This window comes from Ammospiza nelsoni, chromosome Z (genome assembly GCF_027579445.1).
Source record: "Ammospiza nelsoni isolate bAmmNel1 chromosome Z, bAmmNel1.pri, whole genome shotgun sequence".
Classification (NCBI taxonomy): Eukaryota; Metazoa; Chordata; class Aves; order Passeriformes; family Passerellidae; genus Ammospiza; species Ammospiza nelsoni.
The window spans coordinates 4,088,429-4,111,330 of NC_080669.1; the positions used below are offsets into that span (position 1 = coordinate 4,088,429).

At 44.0% G+C, this 22,902-nt stretch overlaps 1 protein-coding gene across 1 annotated transcript; it reads right to left on the bottom strand.

Moving 5' to 3' along the window:
* Positions 1-445: 445 nt before the first annotated feature.
* Positions 446-21,693, bottom strand: LMNB1 (lamin B1). Its single transcript, XM_059491963.1, has 11 exons — positions 21,241-21,693; positions 13,129-13,285; positions 12,286-12,411; positions 11,149-11,319; positions 9,666-9,791; positions 6,959-7,179; positions 5,339-5,564; positions 3,267-3,371; positions 2,734-2,853; positions 1,923-2,036; positions 446-718 (listed from the first exon to the last, which is right to left on the bottom strand). The coding sequence occupies exons 1-11, from the start codon at positions 21,588-21,590 to the stop codon at positions 677-679; spliced, it is 1,758 nt and encodes a 585-aa protein (XP_059347946.1). The 5' UTR covers positions 21,591-21,693; the 3' UTR covers positions 446-676.
* Positions 21,694-22,902: the final 1,209 nt, after the last annotated feature.

Genomic DNA, 22,902 nt, shown 5'->3' on the forward strand with positions numbered 1-22,902 from the left:
AATTACAACTGTTTCCCATACAAATGTAGACTAGACCTCTAGAGACTTTGTTTTGTTACTAAAAATTGTAAACAAATAAGGGAATCCATATTAAAACAGCTTTCTGATTTGTTAGAAAAAAACACATAAAAATTCAAGATGGTAACACTATCTTAACAACACAACCACAAGGTGTAACATGAATTCTCCTCCAGATTTAAGAACTCTAAACCAGCAGCACCTAAATTACAAAGAGGTCGTAGCAACTAGTCTAGAGTGGTATAATCTACAAAAAATTCGATCCCCAAAACACACTGGAATATTCCTACTCCAGCAAGGTTTCAATCAAGAGAGACTGGTGTATAAATCTGAGAGAGGGAGAGAGGAGCATCTGCTGAACGCTCCTTGTCAGGAGCCAACAGCTCACATTCTGCGAGGAAGTCGAGATGCTTGTGACAAACCTTCCTTTTTCTTTTGTTGGTTTTTTTATTCTTTTGTTGGTTTTTTTTTCCTTTTTTTTTTTTTTTTTTTTGTTTTTGTTTTTGTTTTTGTTTTCCAGTGGCAGAGGAAGTTTAAGGCCATCAGACTCGCAGAATTTAAAAATTCACAGACAGGAAAATAACGTTGTGCTTCTCAGAAGGCTCAGTTCTGCAGGCAGGGATTACCACGGCTGGAGGAGCCTGGAGTGGCTGGAATTTCACATGACCGCACAGCTTCTGTTGGATGCCCTTTGCTCTGCCTGTTGAGAACATTTAAAACCAACAACAACAAAAAAATCACCCAGAAAAACCCCCCAAAAAACCAACAACCAACAAACCACCCAGCAGCAAAATGCTCAAACTGCTTTTCTACTCAAAAGAATCTATTGTGCTTTTTAATATATAGTATTAAACAAGTATATATTAATTTTATATTAATTATATATTAATTATAACATATATTGACTATATATTGACTATATATTGACTATATATTGACTATATATTCATTATCTCTCAAACATACATTAATTATATATTTTTATACAGTCAATTTAATTTTTAAACATTTAATTATATTTAAACTATATATTTAAATTAGATATTATTATATTTAATATGTAATTAAATTCATATATACATATACGTATATATTCGTATATACATACATATACACACAGATATATATATATATACACACATATACATATATACACACATACATGAAATTATTGCCCTGGCAGGGTACAAACAAGAGACAGCAAAGCTGTACAACCTGTTTTATCCTGGAATTAAAACAATGTTACATGTCCTTTCCTATGGAGGAGTAATAAGACAACAGGCATCAGAAAAATACAAATAATTTCTGTATTTGAATCAGGGAGCATAAAGAAGAACCTTGTGAGGTTCTATATAATAAATCTAACATTGCTGATTTCCAACACAGTCCTTGGTTGTTTTTTTTTTTGATCTTCAGAACTTCATTTTTTTCAGCATGCCAGGCACATTTTCTCTCAAAGAGTTTTCAAATCTCAAATTATCTCAATCAGAGAAAATATGTATGTATCTCTCTTTATCAGAGAAAATATTTGAATATAAGACACTAACATGGCTTTCTCTATGAGAGATGAAGAGAGATTTAAATTCTGAAAACTTTCAGTAAATTTAGCTGCTTAAGCCAAGCTCTACTATAAATTGGCATGGGGGGGAATCTTAAGAGGAACAGAGTTTAAGGGGAGGAAAAAAAACTCCCCATATCTTAAACTTTTTAAAAAATGTACTTCTCTGCAAGAGGATATGTTAGGCAATATTTTCAAAAAGACAGCTCCATGCTTTCCTTAATTACTGATTTTAAAAAATAAAAGAACATCTGCACTCAATTTTTAATTTTTTGTTTTAAGAATTCATGACTTAAATCTCAAATTTTTCAACATAAATAACCTTGTTAGTCCTAAAAGAAAATACCTGCTGACGGTGAATGTCTTCCTCCTCCAGAGCTTCAGCTACTTCTTCCTCAACTTCTTCATTTTCCCCTTTACGTGCTGTTGTTTCGAACACAGTAATTCTTTGAGCAACCTCCTGCAAGACAGTTTTAAGACTTGAACTCTTCAAAAAAACAACAATTACAAAATCTCCTGTTTCTCACCTGCTCAGGACTTCTGAGAAATGAAAGCTCCAGCTGCTGGGAGAACTCCTTGTACTCATTTTATTTGTAAACTTCTCAAGCATTAATCATAAGCAGCTTAGTTTTAAATATCTTAAAGATTAAAAGGACTGTTTCTGACAACAGTCATCAAGTCCTTCCAAAATATGATTTTTTCATATATATTTAAATATTTTCTTTCACTTGCAGCATGTCACAGCAACTATCCCATCCCAATTTTTAGTAACCCCTCATTGTTTCATGTGGATTTCTCTGTGTGATTCCCTATTCCTCATAAGCACACAGGTTTAAAAAAAACTGATTTAGAAGACTGATCAAGAATTTACCAAAAATTTCTTTTCAAGGTGTGTTCTAAGGCACTGCCCAGCTCCTGCCATGAGGAAGGTGCCTGAATATGTAATTTTTTCACTATTTAGACTCAATACAGAGTAAAAAAAAAATCACGGGCTTCAGTAGAGGCATTTCTAAACTGCAGCTGGTTCTCCAAAAGGAGAAAACTTTACCAAAAAAACCCCTGCAAGTGCATTCCTGTATGGATGCCCTGATCTGAATCCTCGTAGGTGATGCCACCTAGAGAGAGAAAATATCTCACACAGATCTGGGGTGCTTTACCTCTCCCTGAGAATTCTTCAGCACAACTTTCACATCTTCCCCGGTGCCCCAGGAAAGCTGGTTCTTCCACATGAGGTCAGTGGGAGGGTTCGCAGTTACTCCGGCATTCGCAGCCCAGATCTGACAACATAAATCACACAGGAACATTTTTTGCCAGGCTTACCACATTTCCAAACCCAGTTAATGTTATTTCATTTAAGTGACGCTGTGAATCCCTTCCAGTGAGGAAAACCAAGCAAATCCTAAAGTTTTGTACAATAAAACACATCTTTTTTTTTTTTTAATGCAGGGACTTCAGAATATGTAATGTGATGTAAAATTTTCACCTGCACATGGAGAAAATTAGCGCTTCACTCAGAAAATTCTGAAAAACATCTCTGTATTAATTATCCCAGCAATTAACACAACAAATGCCCCGCACAAACACAGGTGATAACTTCCTGAAAACATACAGAGGAAGGACAAAACTAAAAACCCTTTTGTCTTTTTCACCCACAGAAGTTGGCCATTCCAAGTGAAACCTGACCACTTACTGTAACAGTCTGGCCTGCCTTTAGTACGTATCTTGAGGCGTATCTGTAACTTGCAGAAGTGTCTCCTATTTTTCGGATCATCTCCCAGCCTCCCATAGGTTGATCCTAAAAAAAGGGAGAGGAAAAAGAAAAAAAAAATTTAGTATTTCCACTAGCATTAATTTTTTCTGCTATGCAATGTAGTGTGTTTTATCTTTAAGGCTGTGACACGCATAAAACTTTCAGTGAATGGGTTTATTATCACTTGATCTTCGGCATGGAATTAGAATAATTTTAGGTTAATTTAGCTTACCTCTTATTTGAAGTTAAAGCTTAATACATTCTGCCTTTGAGTTCTGATGTTAACTTAACTAATGTTTATGATTTGCATCAGTTTTGTTATCACTTGGGACAGAGAAATACATATTAGTAATAGGTATTAAATATTAAAATCCCCTTACAAATATTTATTGTTTTTTTGAACCACAGAATAGCAAGCAGGCTTCCTAGAAAACAAAATATTGCTGTTAGTATTCTTGAAATATTTTTACATATGCGCATTTGCCACCACATACTCCCTATATTATTTTTTTTCCTATCAACTGCTTGATAAGTATTAACGAATCATATACAGGTCATCTTTACAGAATGACTCCTTGAAAACAAGAGTAGGTATTTTTTAAAATTTTTTAAAAACAAGGATTTTTTCAACTCTCCCACAAACACAGGTTCTGATCATTCAACAGCTCCCACTGTCAGTTAAAATTATCTAAAATAAACAATCTTATATAATTCAATGGATGCTGACATTCAGTTTGTCATTGCACCAACACATACCATACTGAAGAGTGTTTTTCAAAATTTTTAAATCTATTTATTTACATAAACTGTCGAAACACTCATGAATATTCCCCAAGTACAGTTTATTACACTGCACTACAGGGAGTTGCTCAAATATCTAGACCCTCTGGAAAAGTGCTAAAAACATGAACCACCCATGGTTACTGGGAACAAAACTGATGCTTCTCCTTCCTTATGAAACAAGGGATGTGCAGGGTAATTAAATAAAAGGTGGGGGGAAAAATCTATGTGTTAAACAAGCATATGTGTGGGGGGAAACTCAAAAAATCCCTCAAAAAAGCAAAAAAGGGGCAGATTCTGACTCACCAGAAATAGTTTTTGACCTGGCTGAATTGAGTCATCTACACAATGAAGTGTCTAGACCAAGAGAAATGTCAAGGTTTCTTGAATTCACTAAATGAAACCATTGCTCTCCAGGTGTGGTAATTACAGGTAATTAAAACCCACATGATCGCTGTCTGGAGGAGCCTGTCCATATCCTCACTGATTAGAGGGGACTGGGACACTTGGAACCAGGCCAGCTCATCACAACAGGCTGCCTTTTAGTGAAGATAAAGGAGGGAAATGTGCTGTATGTAACAGCAAAATGTATGTAACAGCAAAATAAGGAAGTGGTTATTATTTATCAAAGAGTTCTTCATTTGTGTAGATGAGTGTACCCTCCCAACACAAATTCTAATCTATTCACAGAACCATATAATCTCAGTGGTCACTGTAGCAGTGGCTTTGGCATGGGAGTTGAGGGCTCGTAAAATTGTGTGTGCAGCCAAGGAAGAAGAAAAACCATAATTTAGGGAAGCTCTATGCAGATACAAGGGACATTGGCAGTTAATTTCATCTAGACCTCTATTCTGCATATGTATTTATTTGTTTTGAGCCTTTTTAAGGCAGAAAAAGTGCTGAAAAGGCATCTAAAGCAGCCTGGTGTGTCTGCTTGCAGTATTTCTGATCAGGAACAATGTCACCTGTACCGTTTTACAGGTGCATTACTTGCAAGGCAGAACGCAGAAGTGCGAGGTAATGATTTGGTGGACGGGCCACCTTGCAGTAAAACAAAAGCACCAAAAATCCTTGGGGGAAAGCCACCACCAATCCAGATCAGTGTGTGAAAGCTTTCTTTGGGACACACCAGCTCCTTAATGCCACAAGCTCTGGGATCAAAGTGAAGCCTTGGGAGCGGCAAGGGCACCGAGGACTCCCTCTACTCGGGACACGCGCGGTCACTTCCAAACCTGCTCAGAGATGTTCTTCAAGCGAATGAACTTCCCGTCCACATCTATCTCCTCGATGGACACGTTCCCCGTGGCAGAGGCAGAGTGGGAAATGCTCACGCTGCTGCTGGCCTCGGACTCCTCCACGTCAATCCTCCTCCTCTTGCCGCCGGCTGTGCGCACACTGCGGCTGGACGAGGCGTGCGAGACGGTGACCCGCGAGGAGGGGCCGGGGGACAGCTTCAGCCTGGCGTGGGCAAGGGAGAGAACACACACACACACACACACACAGAGCACATCAGAGAACAGGGGGCTCAGGGAGGGCCCTCCCTGCCCTCCACAACCCGCTGGCAGGAGGGCGACGAGAGCTGGAGGCCGGGGTGCGCTTGCGGGGAATGCGGGACAGAGCGAGAGGGAAGAGCTGAAGTGGGACAGGGATAGTGCACACTGGGCGTCAGGAGGAATTTCTTCACTGAAAAGGCAGTCAGGCTTTGCCCAGGGACGTGGTGGAATCATCATCCAAACATCCATGTGTATGTGGCACTTGGGGACACTGGGGCACTTGGGTTTAGTGCTGACCACAGAAGTGCTGGGTCTACAGCTGGATTCACATCTTTCCCAGCCTTAAAGGTTCCATGATTTAGTTTCACTTTTTCCACCTTTTTTTTTTTAAATAAACTTCCTTCCATCTCCTCTTCTTCCCATAGATTTATACAGCAGCATAGTAAACAAAGCATGTTACATGAATAAGTGAAGGCTGAAGTACTGAAGAGGTGAATAAAATGTTGTCAAACAGCTGATTAATGCTCATGGAGCAGAGAATACTGATGGATTACTACATTAAGAGCATAAAAGCATTTCTGTGCATTTGTTGAAGACTACAAAGAAACAAAAACCCTAGGGAGACTTAAGCCACTGTGTGAAATTAATGCAAAAACACAGTGGAATAAAAGCTTTGTCTGTTCCATCCCCAAAGTTGAGAGGAATCAGCAGAGAGTAGCCCAGAACACAGTGAAGACCAAAATTGCTTTAAATGACAGTTGTGACAGAGGTGAAAATTCTCAGTACTGGAAGAACTCTGAGGCCAGATGTGGAAAAGGCAGCTGGCTGATGAGCTAGGCAATCACAATGGCTATGAGTTTATTAAAATTATTCTATACTTGGGGGAATGTGGGTAACAAATAATTAACCCTGCAACTAATTTTGCAGAAGAACATTAAGCACAACACCAAGCAGGCATACAAATGACAACTCATTACTTCTTCTCTGCTGGACCTTAGGAAAGGGGAAAAGGAAAGGGGAAAAGGAAAGGGGAAAAGGAAAGGGGAAAAGGAAAGGGGAAAAGGAAAGGGGAAATATTTAAAAAATATTAAAAAGATAGATAAAAAAAGATTTGAAAAAGAGAAAAAAAAAATTAAAAAAGAAAAGGGTAAAGTAAAGGATGTTTGCTGCCTTGAGAGCTGGTCTGATAATCAGTGTCCTTGGTCTCTTGATGACTTAGAACTCTGTCAGACAGGAGGAGGCAAAAACAGTGCCATGGAAAGCAGCCAAGCACCACTAAAAACTGCTTTTTAACAGAGAAGGAGACAAGAAAAGCACAGAGATAACAGAGACACCACCTCCTTGCCGTGTCTTCCCTACCTCTCCTCTTCACCCTCCAGCAATTTCCGGTATGCGTGGATCTCCATGTCAAATGCCAGTTTAATATCCAGGAGCTGCTGGTAGCCACTCAGATTCTCCTGCATCTGACTTCTTATCTCTGCAATTTCCTTCTCCTTCTCTGCCAGTGCTTTGTGGTTGTTCTCCCGCTCCTCAGCCAAGGTGGTCTCCAGCTCCTGTACTTTGTCCTGCCACTCTCTGGACTAGAGGAAAAGCATTGAAAACATCAGTGGTGGTGCAGAGAACGCTCAGCCAAGCCTCCACGTGCTGCTCCTCTGCTGTTCAGGCAACACCAAATTCAAATTACAGAAGTTACACTCTCCCATGAGTTCAAACTCACCCGTGTGTTCAACTCCCTCCTTTCCAACTCACCTACTACAAATGTAAACACATAAGATTCCAGTGAAACTTGCAACATCTTTGGGGAAACAATGACTCTGCTCTGTTTTTCTGAGATCTGAAAATATGCTACAGCACTTGAATTTACTCAGGAAAGAAAAACTGAGCTTAAGAGTTTAACACATTCCAGACAGGACACAGGAACACAGTCCTGAGCTGCGCGAGGGGAGGTTTAGTCTGGACATTAGGACAGATTTCTTCACCAAAAGGGTGGTTAGATATTGGAGTGGGCTGCCCAGGGAGGCAGGTGGAGGAATTACCACCCCTGGAGGTGTTTCAGTGCTCTGTGTTTTCCAGGTGTCTGCTTGGTGCTTTGGCTTGGTGCTGCTAATCCTGAATCCTGGGAGGCAGCTCCCCTCAAGGAATAGGGGTTGTTGTCAGTGCAAACCTGCCTGCCTATCCCCAAAGCCTCCAAGGCCTGCTCAGAGTGTGGTGATAAGCACTCCTTGAAGAAATCTGATTTGTCTCCTGCTTCAAAAATTCCATCAGGTCAGCAGATCTTAAAAGTGCACACCCAGAATGGAATGCCTATCAAAGAAAGCCCAAAATGATGGCAGCTTTAGGGTTTCCATAAGCATGCTTTCTTCTGTTTCACAGCCCCTTGAGATTCAATTTTATTTTTTTTTTTAATTAAGGAGCAGACAGACGAACCGATGCCCCATAATCACAAGGTTTGTTACGCATGCATCCAAATTTAGGAAGTCACCACATATTCCAGAGACAGAGAAGAGGAGAGGGAGTCTCCATGTCTGACACAAGGGACCAGTATTACTGGTTGTCAATGCTAAGAGCCAGATAAGGAATTTAATAAATGGAGTTTTGTGTCACATGGAAGATCACAGCGGAGTCTACTACAGAGCTCAGTGCTGGCAACTCAAACCAGACCAGCACCAGGGATAAGAGATTTCCAAGAAAGTAAAGCTTAACTTAATGCTACTAAAGTGGAAAACAAAAGTGTCCTGGCTGACTTCACTAATGCTACCATCAAAAAACAACCCCAAAACCACAGCAAAATGGTTTATTTGGTGGAAAAATCATGGCCAAAATGACAGAAGTTGAGTTTCTCTGAACTTGAATGCCCTGAAATTAGCAACAAACACTTCTGCCAGTTCAGAAGCAAGTCCTCTGAACAAAGCTATCACTCCTGGAGTCACAGAACAGAGGCAATTAACTTAACAAACCTCTTGACTGAACCACCAAAAGATGATGGTAATCTAAAGGCAGAAATAAGATCTAAGTGGCCAAAATTTTCCATCCAACTCTGTGGAACCTCATGCACATTCATTATACCACCTGATCTTTTCCAGAGACTAACCTAGATAAAAGGAACACTAGGAAGACTCTTACAAGTATTTGCCAATTTATTTGGAAATTTAGGAAATAATATCCCCCACATTTATATTTCTCACTGGAAATACACAGAATTTTGATGCCCTATTAGAGTCTACTGTACAGGAGGAGTAAAATTCGAAGTGTATCACAGAAAGGAGCGAACAGTACTAGTACTTTATATTAATAAAAATGTTTAGATGTTTTGTTGCATTTTCAAGTGAGTTACAAAAGCTTACTGCAGAACCTACTCCTGACTCTTCTGATTTTCACTGTGGATTTCCCACTGCAGTGCACACAATGTTACAAACAGGCCAGTACAGAACATATCACTTGTCATACACTACGTCATACTTCTCTGGGTGTGATCTATGCCCTCTGTAATCTAGGAATAACCAATTTCTGCTCGAGGTCCTGCCCTACAGATGCTTGAGTACAGTTTTTTGATGTTGTTTGCTCAGTCTCACATTCCTAATCTGGGCAAGATCTTGTCAACAGTTTAAGATTTTTTAGATGTCTGGATGCAAACTGGATCTAGAATGAAAAGAGCCTCCAAATTCCATTTCTGGCTTTGAATGTTGCTTTGTAGAATTCTACACTAGGCTGGTCCAGTCAGTACTAAACTGCTCAGTGTGTCAAGAACATTTAATACACATTTGCCTAAAATTGCCTCATTTCTCCACAAAAGCCGTTTAACAGTACCCCATTTCAAACACTGGCTCTATAGCAGACTACTACACACAGAAAAATAAAATAAAGCTTGTCAAGAGGAGATATAAATGAATTTGAAACAGCACAGAGCAGGAGGAGAGAAGACAAAACCCCGGTTGTGACGCTGAACAAACTTGTGTTAAAAACACACCTTTAATACAAAACCCAACACATGTAATGGGAAGAAAAGCCCTTTAGCCCAAAGCCCAGCAGGTGTGAGCAGCGGGAGCGAGGAGGCAGAGCTGGGTACCTCTTTCTGGAGGCTGGTGATGAGGGACGACAGGCTCTCGATGCGCATGCGGCTCTCGTTCAGCTGCTCCCGGATGGTGTCGACTGCAGAGCTGCTCATCTCCGAGGACAGCCTGGCACTCTCCAGCTGCAGGGCACCCAGGCGAGCACGTCAGTTTCACAGTAACTTTCACCAGAAGAAGGAATGAATCACCAGAAACCCACAGGCCACGCTAAGCCACCCGAGTTCCTCTCTGCAGCTCCAACGCGCTGAAACCTTTCTTTCTTTAGGGCTAAAACGTGGTTACCGCGTTGGATTGCCCTGCCTGGAATTCCAATTCTCTGAATAGTTACTCTAGGATTAAAACCTTCCCTTGTAGACATTACTGAAACTGAGCTACTGAGCCCCGCTTTCATGCTGGCTAAAGTTTGTTTAATACACTTAAATGTTTATTTAACACGCTTTAGCTCCCTCTTAGTGAAATTAGTTTACATTGTCTAAACTGAAATGAGTTTACATTCTCTAAAATGAGGCAAACTTGTTACCTTTCAGGCAATAAAAGCAAATTGGCACCAGTACTAGTGTCCTAAACCACTATTGTTTCATTCTATCACTTCAAACTTCAACAGTTTTACTTTCATAGAGTAACTAAATCGTTCCTGCTGAACACTACCACACACACTTGAGCTGCACCACAGATTTATTGCACTTGATGATGATGGTGCAAAGCAATCCAATTTATTTTTTTAACTAAGTTTCCAAAAATACAGAGAATTATACCTGATGACAAAGACCAAGGAAGCAATGAGAGGTTGCATTTTTGGCTAGACTGTATTTTAAATAATCTTTTCCAAGACAGATTGAAGGCCTGGAGATAAGCTGGCTGAAAAGACCAAAACTGATGCTAATAAATTACGTTTATATAAACTTTTCTGATGTAAAATCTCACCCTGCTTTTAAACAATACTAACTGCAACAAGCACCGCCACAGAAACCAGGTTCAGTTGAGACATCAGGGTGCCTCCTGACATAAATGCTGAGTAACAGCAGAGGAAGGAAATTATGAAGTCTAACTGATTTCAGATTTCTGCCTAGATGAGTGAAAAACAGAAGTTACTGGGCATTGTAAAACTTCCCCATGTTTTGTACAGGCTCAGAAAACTCTGTTTTCTATCTTCTCAGCAGCCCCACTACGAATTTTTATACATATATATTTATCACTGCTCAGTACCATGCTTAACGATTAAAAAAATTTTCCCTGAATTCACGGTAATCCCAGCATTAATCACTTTTGCCCCCCATACCACCTTCACACAGTGCTTCCTTCCCTTCTGTTGCTGCACCTGATGAGGATTAAACCTGCTCCCAAAGCGAGATGTCAAAGTGCAAACCCACACCCAAACGCATGCTAATTCCAAGCCCCTCCAAGCCGCCAGAAATTGCGCTATTACGCCAAACAAAACCGAAGCAACACCAAACAGCTGTGTGAAAACACTGCTCTCACCTTGGAACGGTAAGTCGCTTCCAGCTGTTCCTTGTAGAGATTCACTTGTGCCTCGTGCTGCTCTCGGATGGTGCGGAGGGCCTCGGTCAGCCTGTGCTCGAACTCAAGCTGGGACCCAGAACCCACCTCCACCAGGTGCGCCGAACGCTTCCTTCTCATCTCTTTGATCTCCTGTGGGAGCCACAGAAACGTGCTAACGCCCGGGAAATACGGGACTAAAGTTTCCTGCTGAGCGGGGAGTAATGCAGGTTCTAGTGTCGGACTATTCTGGCACGAAGCGTTTGGTAGAAATGGCCTCCCCAGCCTTATTTTGCAAAAGCTAGTTGTTAAAATAAGAGCTAGGATACCATCAGGTTTTTTTTGTTTTTTTTTTTTTTCTGAGAGTTCTCTTGCAACAAATACACCTCAGAATCATCAGATTTTGGAAATAGATCCCTCCTTTCTTGAGGTACCTTGTGTGCTTCAACAAAATCAAACTGCTGTGAAAATAACAGTCAACTCACTTTCCCTATTTACTTGTGTGCTAGCCTGTGCTTTCTCTGGAAAGAAAGGGATTCCAACAATATGAAACAAAGCTGAAAATACTTCTAGCTAGAAAAAGCACACATGGAACAAAAGACCTTTGTTACTGCCCTAAGGTTCCTCCTGGAAAGACTCAAATGCCACAGGTGAAAGGGTGGGTGGCAAGAGAAAGTTCTAAGAGACAACTATTCCTCCACCTTTGTTTCCATTATTCAAGAGCATCCTATTAGAAAGGTTTGAAATTAAAAACATTGCAGGTCCAAAGCCCCTGTTTGAGTCTCTGTCCACTTCATTTCTTATAATGGGGTTATGTGGGAAATTAACCTAATTTCTCATTAACAGAAAAAGACGTGCATTGCACACCATGATCAGAATTTAAGATGAAACAACATGATACATGAGGTTATTTTACCACAAGAATTCAGAATTAAAATCATTTTTCCTAGAAAAAGGAAGTTCTTCATGCCAGAACAGAGGTAAACCCTACTCTGAGTAGGAGTTCAGACAAATTGCAGAGGTACCTCCCAACAACCTAAGCTATTTTCCTATTCTAGAATTTCCCACACCAGTTGCCGCCTTCTCTTTAAAAATGTTAATTCTTGAGGCTAAATTTACCTCCTCATACATATTTTTACGAAATTCCAGGTCCTCAGAGAGGCTCTGACAACGGTTCTGAAGTTCCACTTTCTGCAAGGTTTCTTTTATAAGCTGGTTCTTGGCAGCAGCTAAAGAAGCTTCAAGCTTTAAGAAATTAAAAAAAAAAAAAAAAAAAAATCAACACAAATTATGCAGTAGAACTCACACAGTGGCCCAAGCCTCACAGAACTACAGCTACTACATATTAAGGTTTAACTTCACAATCAAATCCCAGTATTTATCCCAGTAATATTACATATCACACATGGACACTTTTGCAGTTGCTTATACAAGCGAGTTTTATATATTTCACAATAGTAACTGGCATTAAAATTGCTCCCTAATAATTTTCCTTACAAATCAATTTTTAATACATGGAAAACACCAGTTGCCTTCTCTCCACAACTTGTCTTTTTGAGGTGGCGATGCTCAAGATTACAAATCTAAAGGCTAACAAAACTAGGAGAAGAGGTTTTCCTCCTCATTGTTACAGCAGAACATGCAGAACCGGAGGCAGAAACAAAAGGGGGGCAGAGAGAAATTGTTATTTGTCACTTATTACCTGTTCTTGTCAAGCCAATCTGCCCCCCAAAACAATTCTGAAAAGTGTCAAGTGTACTTTGAGTCTTGATCTGCTGTCTTCGCCCTAAGTAACATCCCTCAATTTCAGTATCTTCGATTTTAAGAGCTGTCTGAGCTCTTGACAGGTTTTCATCCTTTTTGTTTACAAAGTTATATTTCATCAGATTGGCAGCTCATAATACAGAAAACCACCTCACTCGCTAAGAGAACCTGATGGTTAAGATATTCATTTCTTCTCACCTCTTTTATTTCATCTTTCAATTCTTTAATTTTTCCCTCCAGACTCTTCTTATCACCAAGGGCTGTGGCCAGTGAAGCTTCCTTAGAATTCAGGGCTGCATCAAGCTCATGAAGTTTCACCTGGGCTCTACTAAGGTCAGATTCCTTTTTTGCATATCTGGAACAAACCAGAGAAAGTGATTGCAAGAAAACCTAGAAATGCCTAGAAAAGGTTGCAAGAAAACCTAGAAATGTCCTCAAAATAGAGTGCTGGCTAATAAAGCAATCTGAACCTTGAACTTGAGAAACACCTGTCAGAAACATTTTGTTTTAGTTAAATTTACTGGGCTTTGGCAGCAACCTTCAGAAATGGCAAAGCTCCACAGACCCAAATCCTGTCTATACACTATCTGCCATCATAGAAATTACACTGGTGCAGAGGTGATTTCTTTATGAAGGCAAGCACAGAAGATTTTCAAATAACCTTCAAATTAGCTTTTGTGTCTAGACAAGCAGTCAAGCATGTTCTAGGTGTTTATCTCCTAAACCAGCATATTCAAACAGAGAAATCAAACAGGGGGGAAAAGTAATGTCACATAAATGCAAATTTATTATCCACAAATAACACTGTAACAGGCTACTATCAAAAACAGAAGAAAGGAAACCCATATTCATGAATCAAAGTGTCTCTTGTCCTTAGATGGCACAAGCAGCCATTAAATGTGTAACAAGTTCTTCAGCTTGGAGTTCATTATTTTTCTGCCTGGGATATCCACCCTTGTCTATCAAGGGCAATAGCATGCACAAGTCCTAGATGGTTTTAATTGAACTGTGAACTTTTTAAAGGGATGGACAGATTTAGGCTCAGTAATAATGAGAGCTGGCATGTCCTTCTTCACCTTTTACGCTTTTCTTTCCAGATGTTAAAAAAACCCCAAAACAACACAAAAGAACCAACACAGAGTAAACAGCATAATATGCAGAAAATTGGATAAATTGAAATCAAAATAAAATTAGACAGATTCAGAACACATCCACTACTCTTTTTAGTCACTGTAAGGTTGATAAGACTCAACAGCAATGCATCTTGACAAAATGAGACCTAAGGCAAAACCAACACAATTTTAAAAGCAGACACCCTCAGCTTTAAAAAATCCTTTTTTCCCCCCAAGATTCCCTGCACTTGTCACGCTCACAGGCGAGGTGCATGCACACGGAGGGATGCAGGGATGGAGTGCCTGTCTGGAGGTTTCAGCACACGGCCACACCACAGGGCAGCCCTTACGCAACAGACTTAGCACTCCTTAATCCCGATCCCTGGGATTAGCACCTGCTGCCCCCACGGCATCCAAGGGCCAGGCTGGGAGCCCCTGAGACACACAAAAACACTCTCCTGCACTCAGCTGCTTCCTCCTGCCCAGCACTCCCCACTGCCTTAGCGGGATCTCACTCCTCAGACCCACGGCCGGACCATGGGCTTGGACAAAAATACAGGATTTGGGGTTGGGGCATTCCTGCTTCCAGCTCTCTGCATTATTCCCTCTTGCACTTCCTCTTGCACCCAGCCCTGCTAGAACTTCAGCACGCAAGGAAAGTGTGCAGCAGAAGAGGAAAAAGAAGGAAGGGAAGGTGTGTTACGCATCTGTACAAAAAACATCTGTAGAAAAACCCAATCCCTCCATCCCCTATTAGGAAGTATGAGGGTCCACAGCACACATTTCTTGCTTGATCACACTTCTGGAAAAAAAAGCTTTAATCAAAACGTGAAGAAACTGCTTCTCCTAAGCTGAAACCAAGGCTACCAAGTCAGATCCTGAAACGAGAAAATTGCAGAACTGTAAACAGTGCGCTGCTCCCCAAATTATCCTGGACTCTGAAACAGAGAGAGTCCCCAAAATGTGCCACTACCCAAGGTGGTGGATACCTTAAACTGCTTGAGTCCTAAATTGTTTTAATACAAATACCTTTTTAATGCATTTACAGACTAAGAGGCAGCTGAGAAGACCGTTCTTGCCATGCATCAGCAGAGAAAAAAGGGTATTATAATAATATAGACTAGCAACAACAACAACAAGATTAAAACCCAGGGTAGTACCTGTACCACAAAAAGTATTACCAGTTAGATCAGCCCTTTCTGGTTTGTTTGCAACAAGACTGTCTGTGCAGCCACACTATAATTTAATGCAACAAAAGCCACAGCAGGGGATGGTGGGTGGGTGGAGAATTAAAATTAAGCACTATTAGTTGTTAGTGACATGAGCTGTCTAACTGTGAGACAGCTCATCTGAACACATTCTTAGAGAGAAAACAGAAACTGGAGCTCCACACTTCAAACGCTGGGAGCCAGATGAAATCTCAGCAACTCAACAGTGTCATCCCATCCCTGAAGGGAATTTAGGAAAGGAGGAGAAGATCAGAAAAGCCTCTGTGATTTATAAAAACAAACACCAATGTATACAGCACATACTTCACCCTTACATCCATTAATTTTGACCAGGAAAAACTTCAGCCTCTTGACAATAGATGCCTTCTTCCTCCCCAGAGAGCCAAAGCTACATGTGAATACAGCAAATGAAAAAACCTCAAACACCTTCCTGTTGCAGTGTTCAGAGATTACCTAGAACTGTGCTCCTTTTCAAGTAGTTTGACTCATGAAAGGAAAATAAAAGCAAACAAGTAATTGCTGACTCGCATCTTTTCCAAAGAAGCAGTTTGGTTTTCTCTCTTTTGACTTCAAAGTGCGTCGATCTTCTTATCCATGGAAATGTTTACAACAACCTACAATTTCCCATCATCTCCTTAAACTTCTCACTAAGTTAATAGAAAAGCCACACAAAAAAGCCTCCACTAAACAAAAACCCCAAGGAAATAATTTTCTGGCTAAGCTGACCATCTGGAGCCAGACAAGCCACACACCTAGTGCGAGGCAAGCAGTCAGCAGCCAGACCTTGGGAGGTGTAATTCAAAATTTCCTTTGGAACTGACCAAGTGCAGGATGCCACCAGCCTACAGCAGATTCTTCTCACCTCCCGCACCCCACCCACTCTTCTCTGCAGCTACTGAAGTGCCTGATCACCAAGCTAAGCATTGCCAACATTAACCAAACCCTCCTCGGAAAGCATGGGCTTTCAGCCAAGTCGTGACATAGATACACACGTGTTGCCATTCCTGATAATGCAACCTATATTTAGACCCCTATAAAATTACATTTACTGCACAGTGGGTTGGTTTTCTAGTCCACTTGTAGAGAAATATGAAAATAATAATTAAAAAAACCCAACTACAGTCATTAATTTTCTATGTTTTATTTAGCTAGCAGTCAGTTTCCCACATTTTCCCCCCATGGCAGACAAAATGCTAGGGCTGTATTTTGCAAGGAAGTGACTTAAATAACGTAAGAAGCACCTAAGAGCATTCAAGTATTTGATTAGAGACCCACATAAAAGTAACTGGACAAGTATGGCTTTCCTGTAAATAAATATATGTAATGTTGTTTCAACCTCATCTCATGTTACCCATTTTATTTAAATATTTGCAACCAACAACAATACATCATCTCTAGTCACACCCTGCTTGAAGTCAAATCCAACCTGAAGCTCATGGTCATCTGTGTGAACCCCATAACCCCATTTTAAGCAGAAACTACACACACAAACACATATCAAGCCACTGCCCACTACCCTGTCTTCATTACATTTCCACGTATCTGAGCCCAAATATTTATGTCCCACACTGCACAGAAGACACGCTGACTTCAGAATATAAATTCTTACATTTCAGTGGCTCGAATGATTTCACAGCAAGTCAGCCACCCCACTCCTTCCCCCTCTGGGTGCTCTATGGTACACATCCAAGAGGCGACAGATTTCAGATTAAACCTCTGAAGTTCCAATCTTTGCCTCACTTTTCAAGATCACCTACAATAACAAAAATACGCCTGAAAACAACTCAAGCCAGCTTCCTTTCCAGCTCCTCGCAGCACATGTGCACCCTGGCAAAGCCTGGAACAGGTGTCACATCTTTGCCTGCACCAACACCACATGGTTCTGTGTCGCTGCTCGGGGCACCAGCTGCACCCTTGATCAGTAATTCAAGCCACAGGCCGATGGGAAGCTGTTCCTGATATTTATTTTACTGTCTAATCTCAGTGCAGAAATGTACTTCAGAGCGAAGATGGGAAGGAAGGCCAGCTGGAGATGCAAAGCCAGCCAGCCAGATAAACCATCTCTTTGATACTTAAAATTAAAGTTTAGTTTCTTGCCACATTTACTATTAATGCACTCAACAAAACACCTGAAGATAATAAAGGAAGATTAAGTCCTTTGCCAACACCTTCAATAAAACACACATTTTCCTTCAAAGTTACTCTAATCACATTGTCTCTCCTCTTCCAGGAGGCAGATGTCCCTCAACACTGGCAAACTGCCACAGTGAAACCCCAGCCTGCCAAAGACAAATGCAAACAACGGGTTTCCTAAATTAACTGGAGTTAACACCAGCTCACACCTCCTAAAGAACACAATTTCCTCACACGACCAACCAGAACTGGGCAAGTCCAGCCAGGGATTTCTGGCCATTAAGTCTCCATCACAAACATTCTTCGAAATAAATTTTCTTTATCTTGGAAACCACTTCCACCAGTGGAAAACCATGCTGAAACCTGACCCATCAGCAGAGGCACACAAACACAGCAGCCAGCCAGCCCTGGCTTTCTGAACGGCCCCTGTTCAGCGGGACCTGGTGACACAGCTGTGCCAAAATTCACAATGTGTGCCCTTGTTCAGTTAATTGCTTCCAGTGACACACGAGACCTTTCCGGCCCAGCAGTTCTCCCTGGTGTGCACTTGTGGCAAACGATGAACCCATGACACGTCTCCCCTCAAAAGCAGAAGCTTTGTCCAGTCTTGTAGGATGCAATGGAGCAGTTGGGACCTGCTGCTTAAATGATGGCATTATGACATGCCCAAGGACGACATGCCCAAGGAAGGGTGGGCTTACTTCAAGGCAGAGATCTTGAGGGCGCAGGAACAAACCATTCCTGTATCCCGAAAGATCAGTCAACGGGGCAAACTTCCAGCCTGGCTGGGAAAGGAGATCTTGGAGGAACTTAAGAATAAAAAGAGGACGTATCAGAGTTGGAAGAAGGGTCAGGTCTCCAAGGAAGTATTCAAGAGGGCTGCTAGAGTATGCAGGAAAAAAATTAGGGAGGCCAAAGCTCAGTTTGAACTCAGGATGGCGACTACTGTTAAGGATAATAAAAAATGTTTTTATAAATATATTAATGGTAGGAAGAAAGGTAGGACCAGCCTTTGTTCTTTACTGGACAAAGGTGGGAAGTTAGTATTTGCAGACGAGGAGAAGGCAGAAATGTTTAATGCCTATTTTGCCTCGGTTTTTAATGGGAAGATGACTTGCCCTCAAGACTCCCGTCCGTCTGGGCTGGTTGATGGTTTTAGGGAGCAGAATGGTCCCCACATTATCCAAGAGGAGGCTGTTATAGAACTATTGAAATGCTTGGATATTCATAAATCTATGGGACCAGACAGGATCCACCCCAGGGTAATGAGAGAGCTGGCAAATGAGCTTGCAAAGCCACTCTCTATCATTTACCAACAGTCATGGCTTACTGGTGAGGTTCCGGATGACTGGAAGCTGGCCAATGTGATACCCATTCACAAAAAGTGTGCAAAGGAAGATCCTGGTAATTATAGACCAGTCAGCCTGACCTCTATACCTGGCAAAATAATGGAACAGTTTATATTACGCGCCATCATGCAAAATTTGCAGGATGGCCAGGGTATCAGACCCAGCCAGCACGGATTTAGGAGGGGTAGATCATGTCTGACTAACCTGATCACCTTTTATGACCAGGTAACCCGGCTAGTGGATGCAGGGAAGGCTGTAGATGTTGTTTTTCTGGATTTCCTTTTTCCTCCCCCGCAACTGGCTCTGTTAGATCCAAACTACAACAAACTCACATTTTAACTACAGCCAGTGCATACAGCTCACTGCAGTTCTGCTTCCAGAGAGGGCAAGGAAAATCCTGCTGAGAGCACACATCCTCATCTTACCTTGCAAACCCTCACAGTGCTCCTATGCACCCTTGTGCAAAGTGCTTTTAAGAGCATTTTTTGTCAGGTTACAATGTGATTTAACAGCTTTAAGAAGCCATGAAGGAGTGTGCTCCAGTTCAAGTGAAAAACCCCTCTGCTCCTTTTTAAGGCTTTGCAAATGGAATTACAGATAAGCTGAGATATCCCCAAGATATCCATCTTAGCACTCAAAGACGACTAAGAAACTGCATGCCCATCCACACCAAAGAGCCACAAACAAGTGGAGCCCAGGAGCCCCAAACAGCACCGAGTGTTTGTTTCACCAAACCCTCCAGGAGTTCTTGGCAATCAACACCCGCCCCCAACAAAACAGGTTTTTTGCCAAGCATCACAGGCAAATGCAAGACAGAACATGCAGATGCCCGTGTCCACGTTATTAAAGCCTTGGTTCCAGCCACAAAAAGGGAATCCACCACAGACTGCGTTTAGATCCCAGCCCCACGCACGGCGTCTATGTGAGAAGCTGACACAAGAGTGTGTCTTCCTCAATAAAATCACTAAGAGATGGAAATTCGTGGCTCGACCCGGGAGTCAAGAAATGTTGGTGCCTGTCAGCAGCTACACCAGGCTTTCCCCTATCACTGTCAATGACTGCTTTGATTTAAGACTTTCACGAGGCACCAAGAGAGAACCTCCAGAATAACCGGTCTCACTAATTAAAAGCTCACGGATTTGGTTTTTATAAATAACAGAGTCCAAGAGATATCAGAGGTGTCTGCAGACGCGGGAGAACATCAATGTGCGGGTTACACACGAAGTATCTTCCTCATCACGAAACATCAGGGCTGAGAGGGCATTTAAGACACAGTAGCAGAGGAAGAATAACAACTCCGGAGGTTTTTACCCCGCATCCCAATATTGTCACACCTTCTGATTCCAAGGCTAAAGCGCAAACGCCTAAAACTGCAGCAGCCACAAAAATCAGATTGAAGGTAAACACAAATAAGGAACCAAATAAACAAATTAATCGAGCCGAGTGTTTAAGAAGCAAAATCTAGTGCCTCAAAATCAGTTCGCGACAAAAACAGGGATCTTGGCAATGTACCCTAAAGCTGTCAATCTGGGGGATGTGCGGACACAAATTCTACCTTTGGTAACATCTGAACATCGAGGAGGGCACACAGAAATTACAGCCCCCTTTGGTTTCAAGCATGATCCATGTATTACCTAGTCAGTATTTTCACATTATGAAGTTAATCTGTTTGAGAAAGGCTCAATTTTTCGTCCCGAAGCAGCCTGAGCCTTCAAGACAGCCCTCAGTCTGTGCAGGGCGAGGTGAACACTCATGGAATCACATTCTAAGGGACTGGGATGGACTCTAAAGCCCGTCCAGTCCCCAGTTCCCACATTGAAGCAGACCGTCCTGAGCTCCATCAAGCCTGGCCTGGATCAGTTCCAGGGATGGGACCATGCACAGCCTCCCTGGGCCACCTGTGCCAGGACATCACCTCTCTCACAGCCAAGAATTTCTGCCCGATGTCCCATCTAAACCTGCCCTTCTTCAGTTTAAAGCCGCTCCCATCTCATCCTAACACCCCGCGCCCTTGTTAAAAATCTCTCCGCAGCCTCCCTTAGTTACAGGAAGGTGCTCTAAGGACTCCTTTACTCCGGGCAGCAATCAGAGCACTTCACCTCCCTGTACAACCTGTTCCAGCGCACAGTAAGCAACTCCTGCCTGACACCCAACCTGTCTGACCAAACTCTCCCCTTTTTCCGTGCGCACCGGAGCGCCCCGCGGATGCTGCGGGGTCCGGGGCGCTCGCACCCGGCAGGGGCGGCGCTCGGGGCCGGCTCTTCCCGCCGGGGCGGAGCGGCGGCAGCGCTGCCCGTTGCTCCTCATTCATTCCCCCATTCATTGCTCCTCATTCATTCCCCCATTCATTGCCGGCCGCGGAGCCCCGGCCGAGCGCCGGCGGGACGGGCGGGGTGCGCTCCGCCGGTGCCTCCCGCGCCGCTCCGCCCGCATCCCCATCTCCATCCCGCCGTGCCACCGATGCTTCCCGGCGTTTTTGTCGCCCACCTGCCCAGCAGCTGCTCGTGGTCGGCGCGCAGCTTGCCCAGCTCGATCTGCAGCCTGGCGCGGTCCCGCGCCGTGTCGTCCAGCGTCCGCCGCGCGTCCGCCAGCTCCCTCTCGTAGATCGCCTTGAGCTCGGTGACCTCGAGGCCCCGCACCTCCTCCCGCTGGATCATCTGCCGCTGCAGCGCGCTGTTCTCCGTCTCCAGGCTCCGCACCTTGTCGATGTACACGGCCAGCCGGTCGTTCAGCTGCCGCAGCTCCTCCTTCTCCCGTAAGCGGGAGATGCGCGTCGGGCTCTGCAGCATCGCGGCGACGGCTGGGCCGCGGGTCCGCGGCGTCGTGGGCTCGGCCATAGAGCGCGGGCTTGGGGGGAGGACACCGGCAGGGCGGGGAAACAGGAGGGGTGCGACGGACAGACGGACGGGCGGACGGACCGACCACCGTCGTCGTCGCCGCCTCCAACTCCTCCGCCGGCTCCGCACCGCTCCAATATGGCCGCGCGCCCGCCCCGCCGGACCGCCCTCGCGGCGCTCCCGCCCACGTAACCGCAATCCAACCAATCGCGAGCCGCCTTCTGCCGCGGGCTAAATTCAAAACCCGCCCACGGCCGGCGGGCGCGCCACTGAGGCCACGCCCCGCCGGGCCACGCCCACGCCCCGCGCGCGCGCGTTCCCGCCCCTCATTCCGCCCCCCGTTCCCGCCCATGGCTCCGGACAAAGGGACCCGGAGCCCCCGTCCCCCCCCGCTGCCCCCCCCAGCTGTGCCCTCCTGGCAGGAGCTGTGCAGAGCCACAAGGGCCCCCTGAGCCTCCTTTGCTCCAGGCTGAGCCCCTTCCCGGCTCCCTCAGCCTCTCCTGGGGCTCCATTCCCTTCCCAGCTCCGTTCCCCGCCCCGGCCACGCCGCAGCCCCTCCATTGCCCGTGTGAGGGCCCGGAGGTGCCGCAGCCCTCGAGGTGCGGCCTCAGCAGGGCCGGCCCAGGGACGGGCCCTGCCCCGCTCCCGCTGCCGCCCCAGGCCGGCACAGCCCCGGGGCCATCGGCCTCTGGGCCCCCGGGCACCCTTGGGCTATGTCCGGCTGCAGCTATAAACCCCTCATAAATAAGGGATTTTGCTGTGCCACGTTTCCTACCCAGAATTTACGTCTTTCTCACCCACAGGCTGCTCGCTGTGCTTTAGAAAACAACGTTGGCTCCTGCTGCTGCCTGAGCACGCAGTGTGGGGCTGCTTTGGAGGAATGTGGTGTCCAGGGATCTCCTGGATGAGAGGGTACAGGATGAGAGGGCAGAAGGGGCTGTCCAGGGAGGTGGTGGAGCCACTGTCCCTGGAGGTACTTAAGGAAAGGCTGGAAGTGGCACTCAGTGCCATGGTCTGGGTGACAATGTGATGGTGTTCAGTCACAGGCCGGACTTGATGACCTCAGAGCTCATTTCCCACCTAACTGGGACATGATTCCACGATTCTGCGAGTTTCAGGACTCAGAGTGCAATTCCTCAGGCGGAGTCAGCCCACCTTTGGAGTCTACATTTTCATATTCCTTGGCTGATGTCATTGAGGCTCCTGAAGTTTTGCTGCCAGTGAGAGGCACTCACTTTCAGGCCGAACATTAATTCTTCAGGAAGAACGGGAATCCTTTTGCAAATTTTCCCTGCTAGGTGACAGCCCTTCA

Bases quoted from the DNA above. Each gene is read 5' to 3' on its own strand.
- LMNB1 (XM_059491963.1), bottom strand. From the start codon at position 21,590: ATGGCCGAGCCCACGACGCCGCGGACCCGCGGCCCAGCCGTCGCCGCG. The intron at 12,412-13,128 runs GTGAGAAGAAAT...AATTTCTTAAAG, and splicing joins TGAAAGATGAAATAAAAGAG to CTTGAAGCTTCTTTAGCTGC. The intron at 5,565-6,958 runs GTAGGGAAGACA...TGCCCACGCCAG, and splicing joins CTGGAGGGTGAAGAGGAGAG to GCTGAAGCTGTCCCCCGGCC.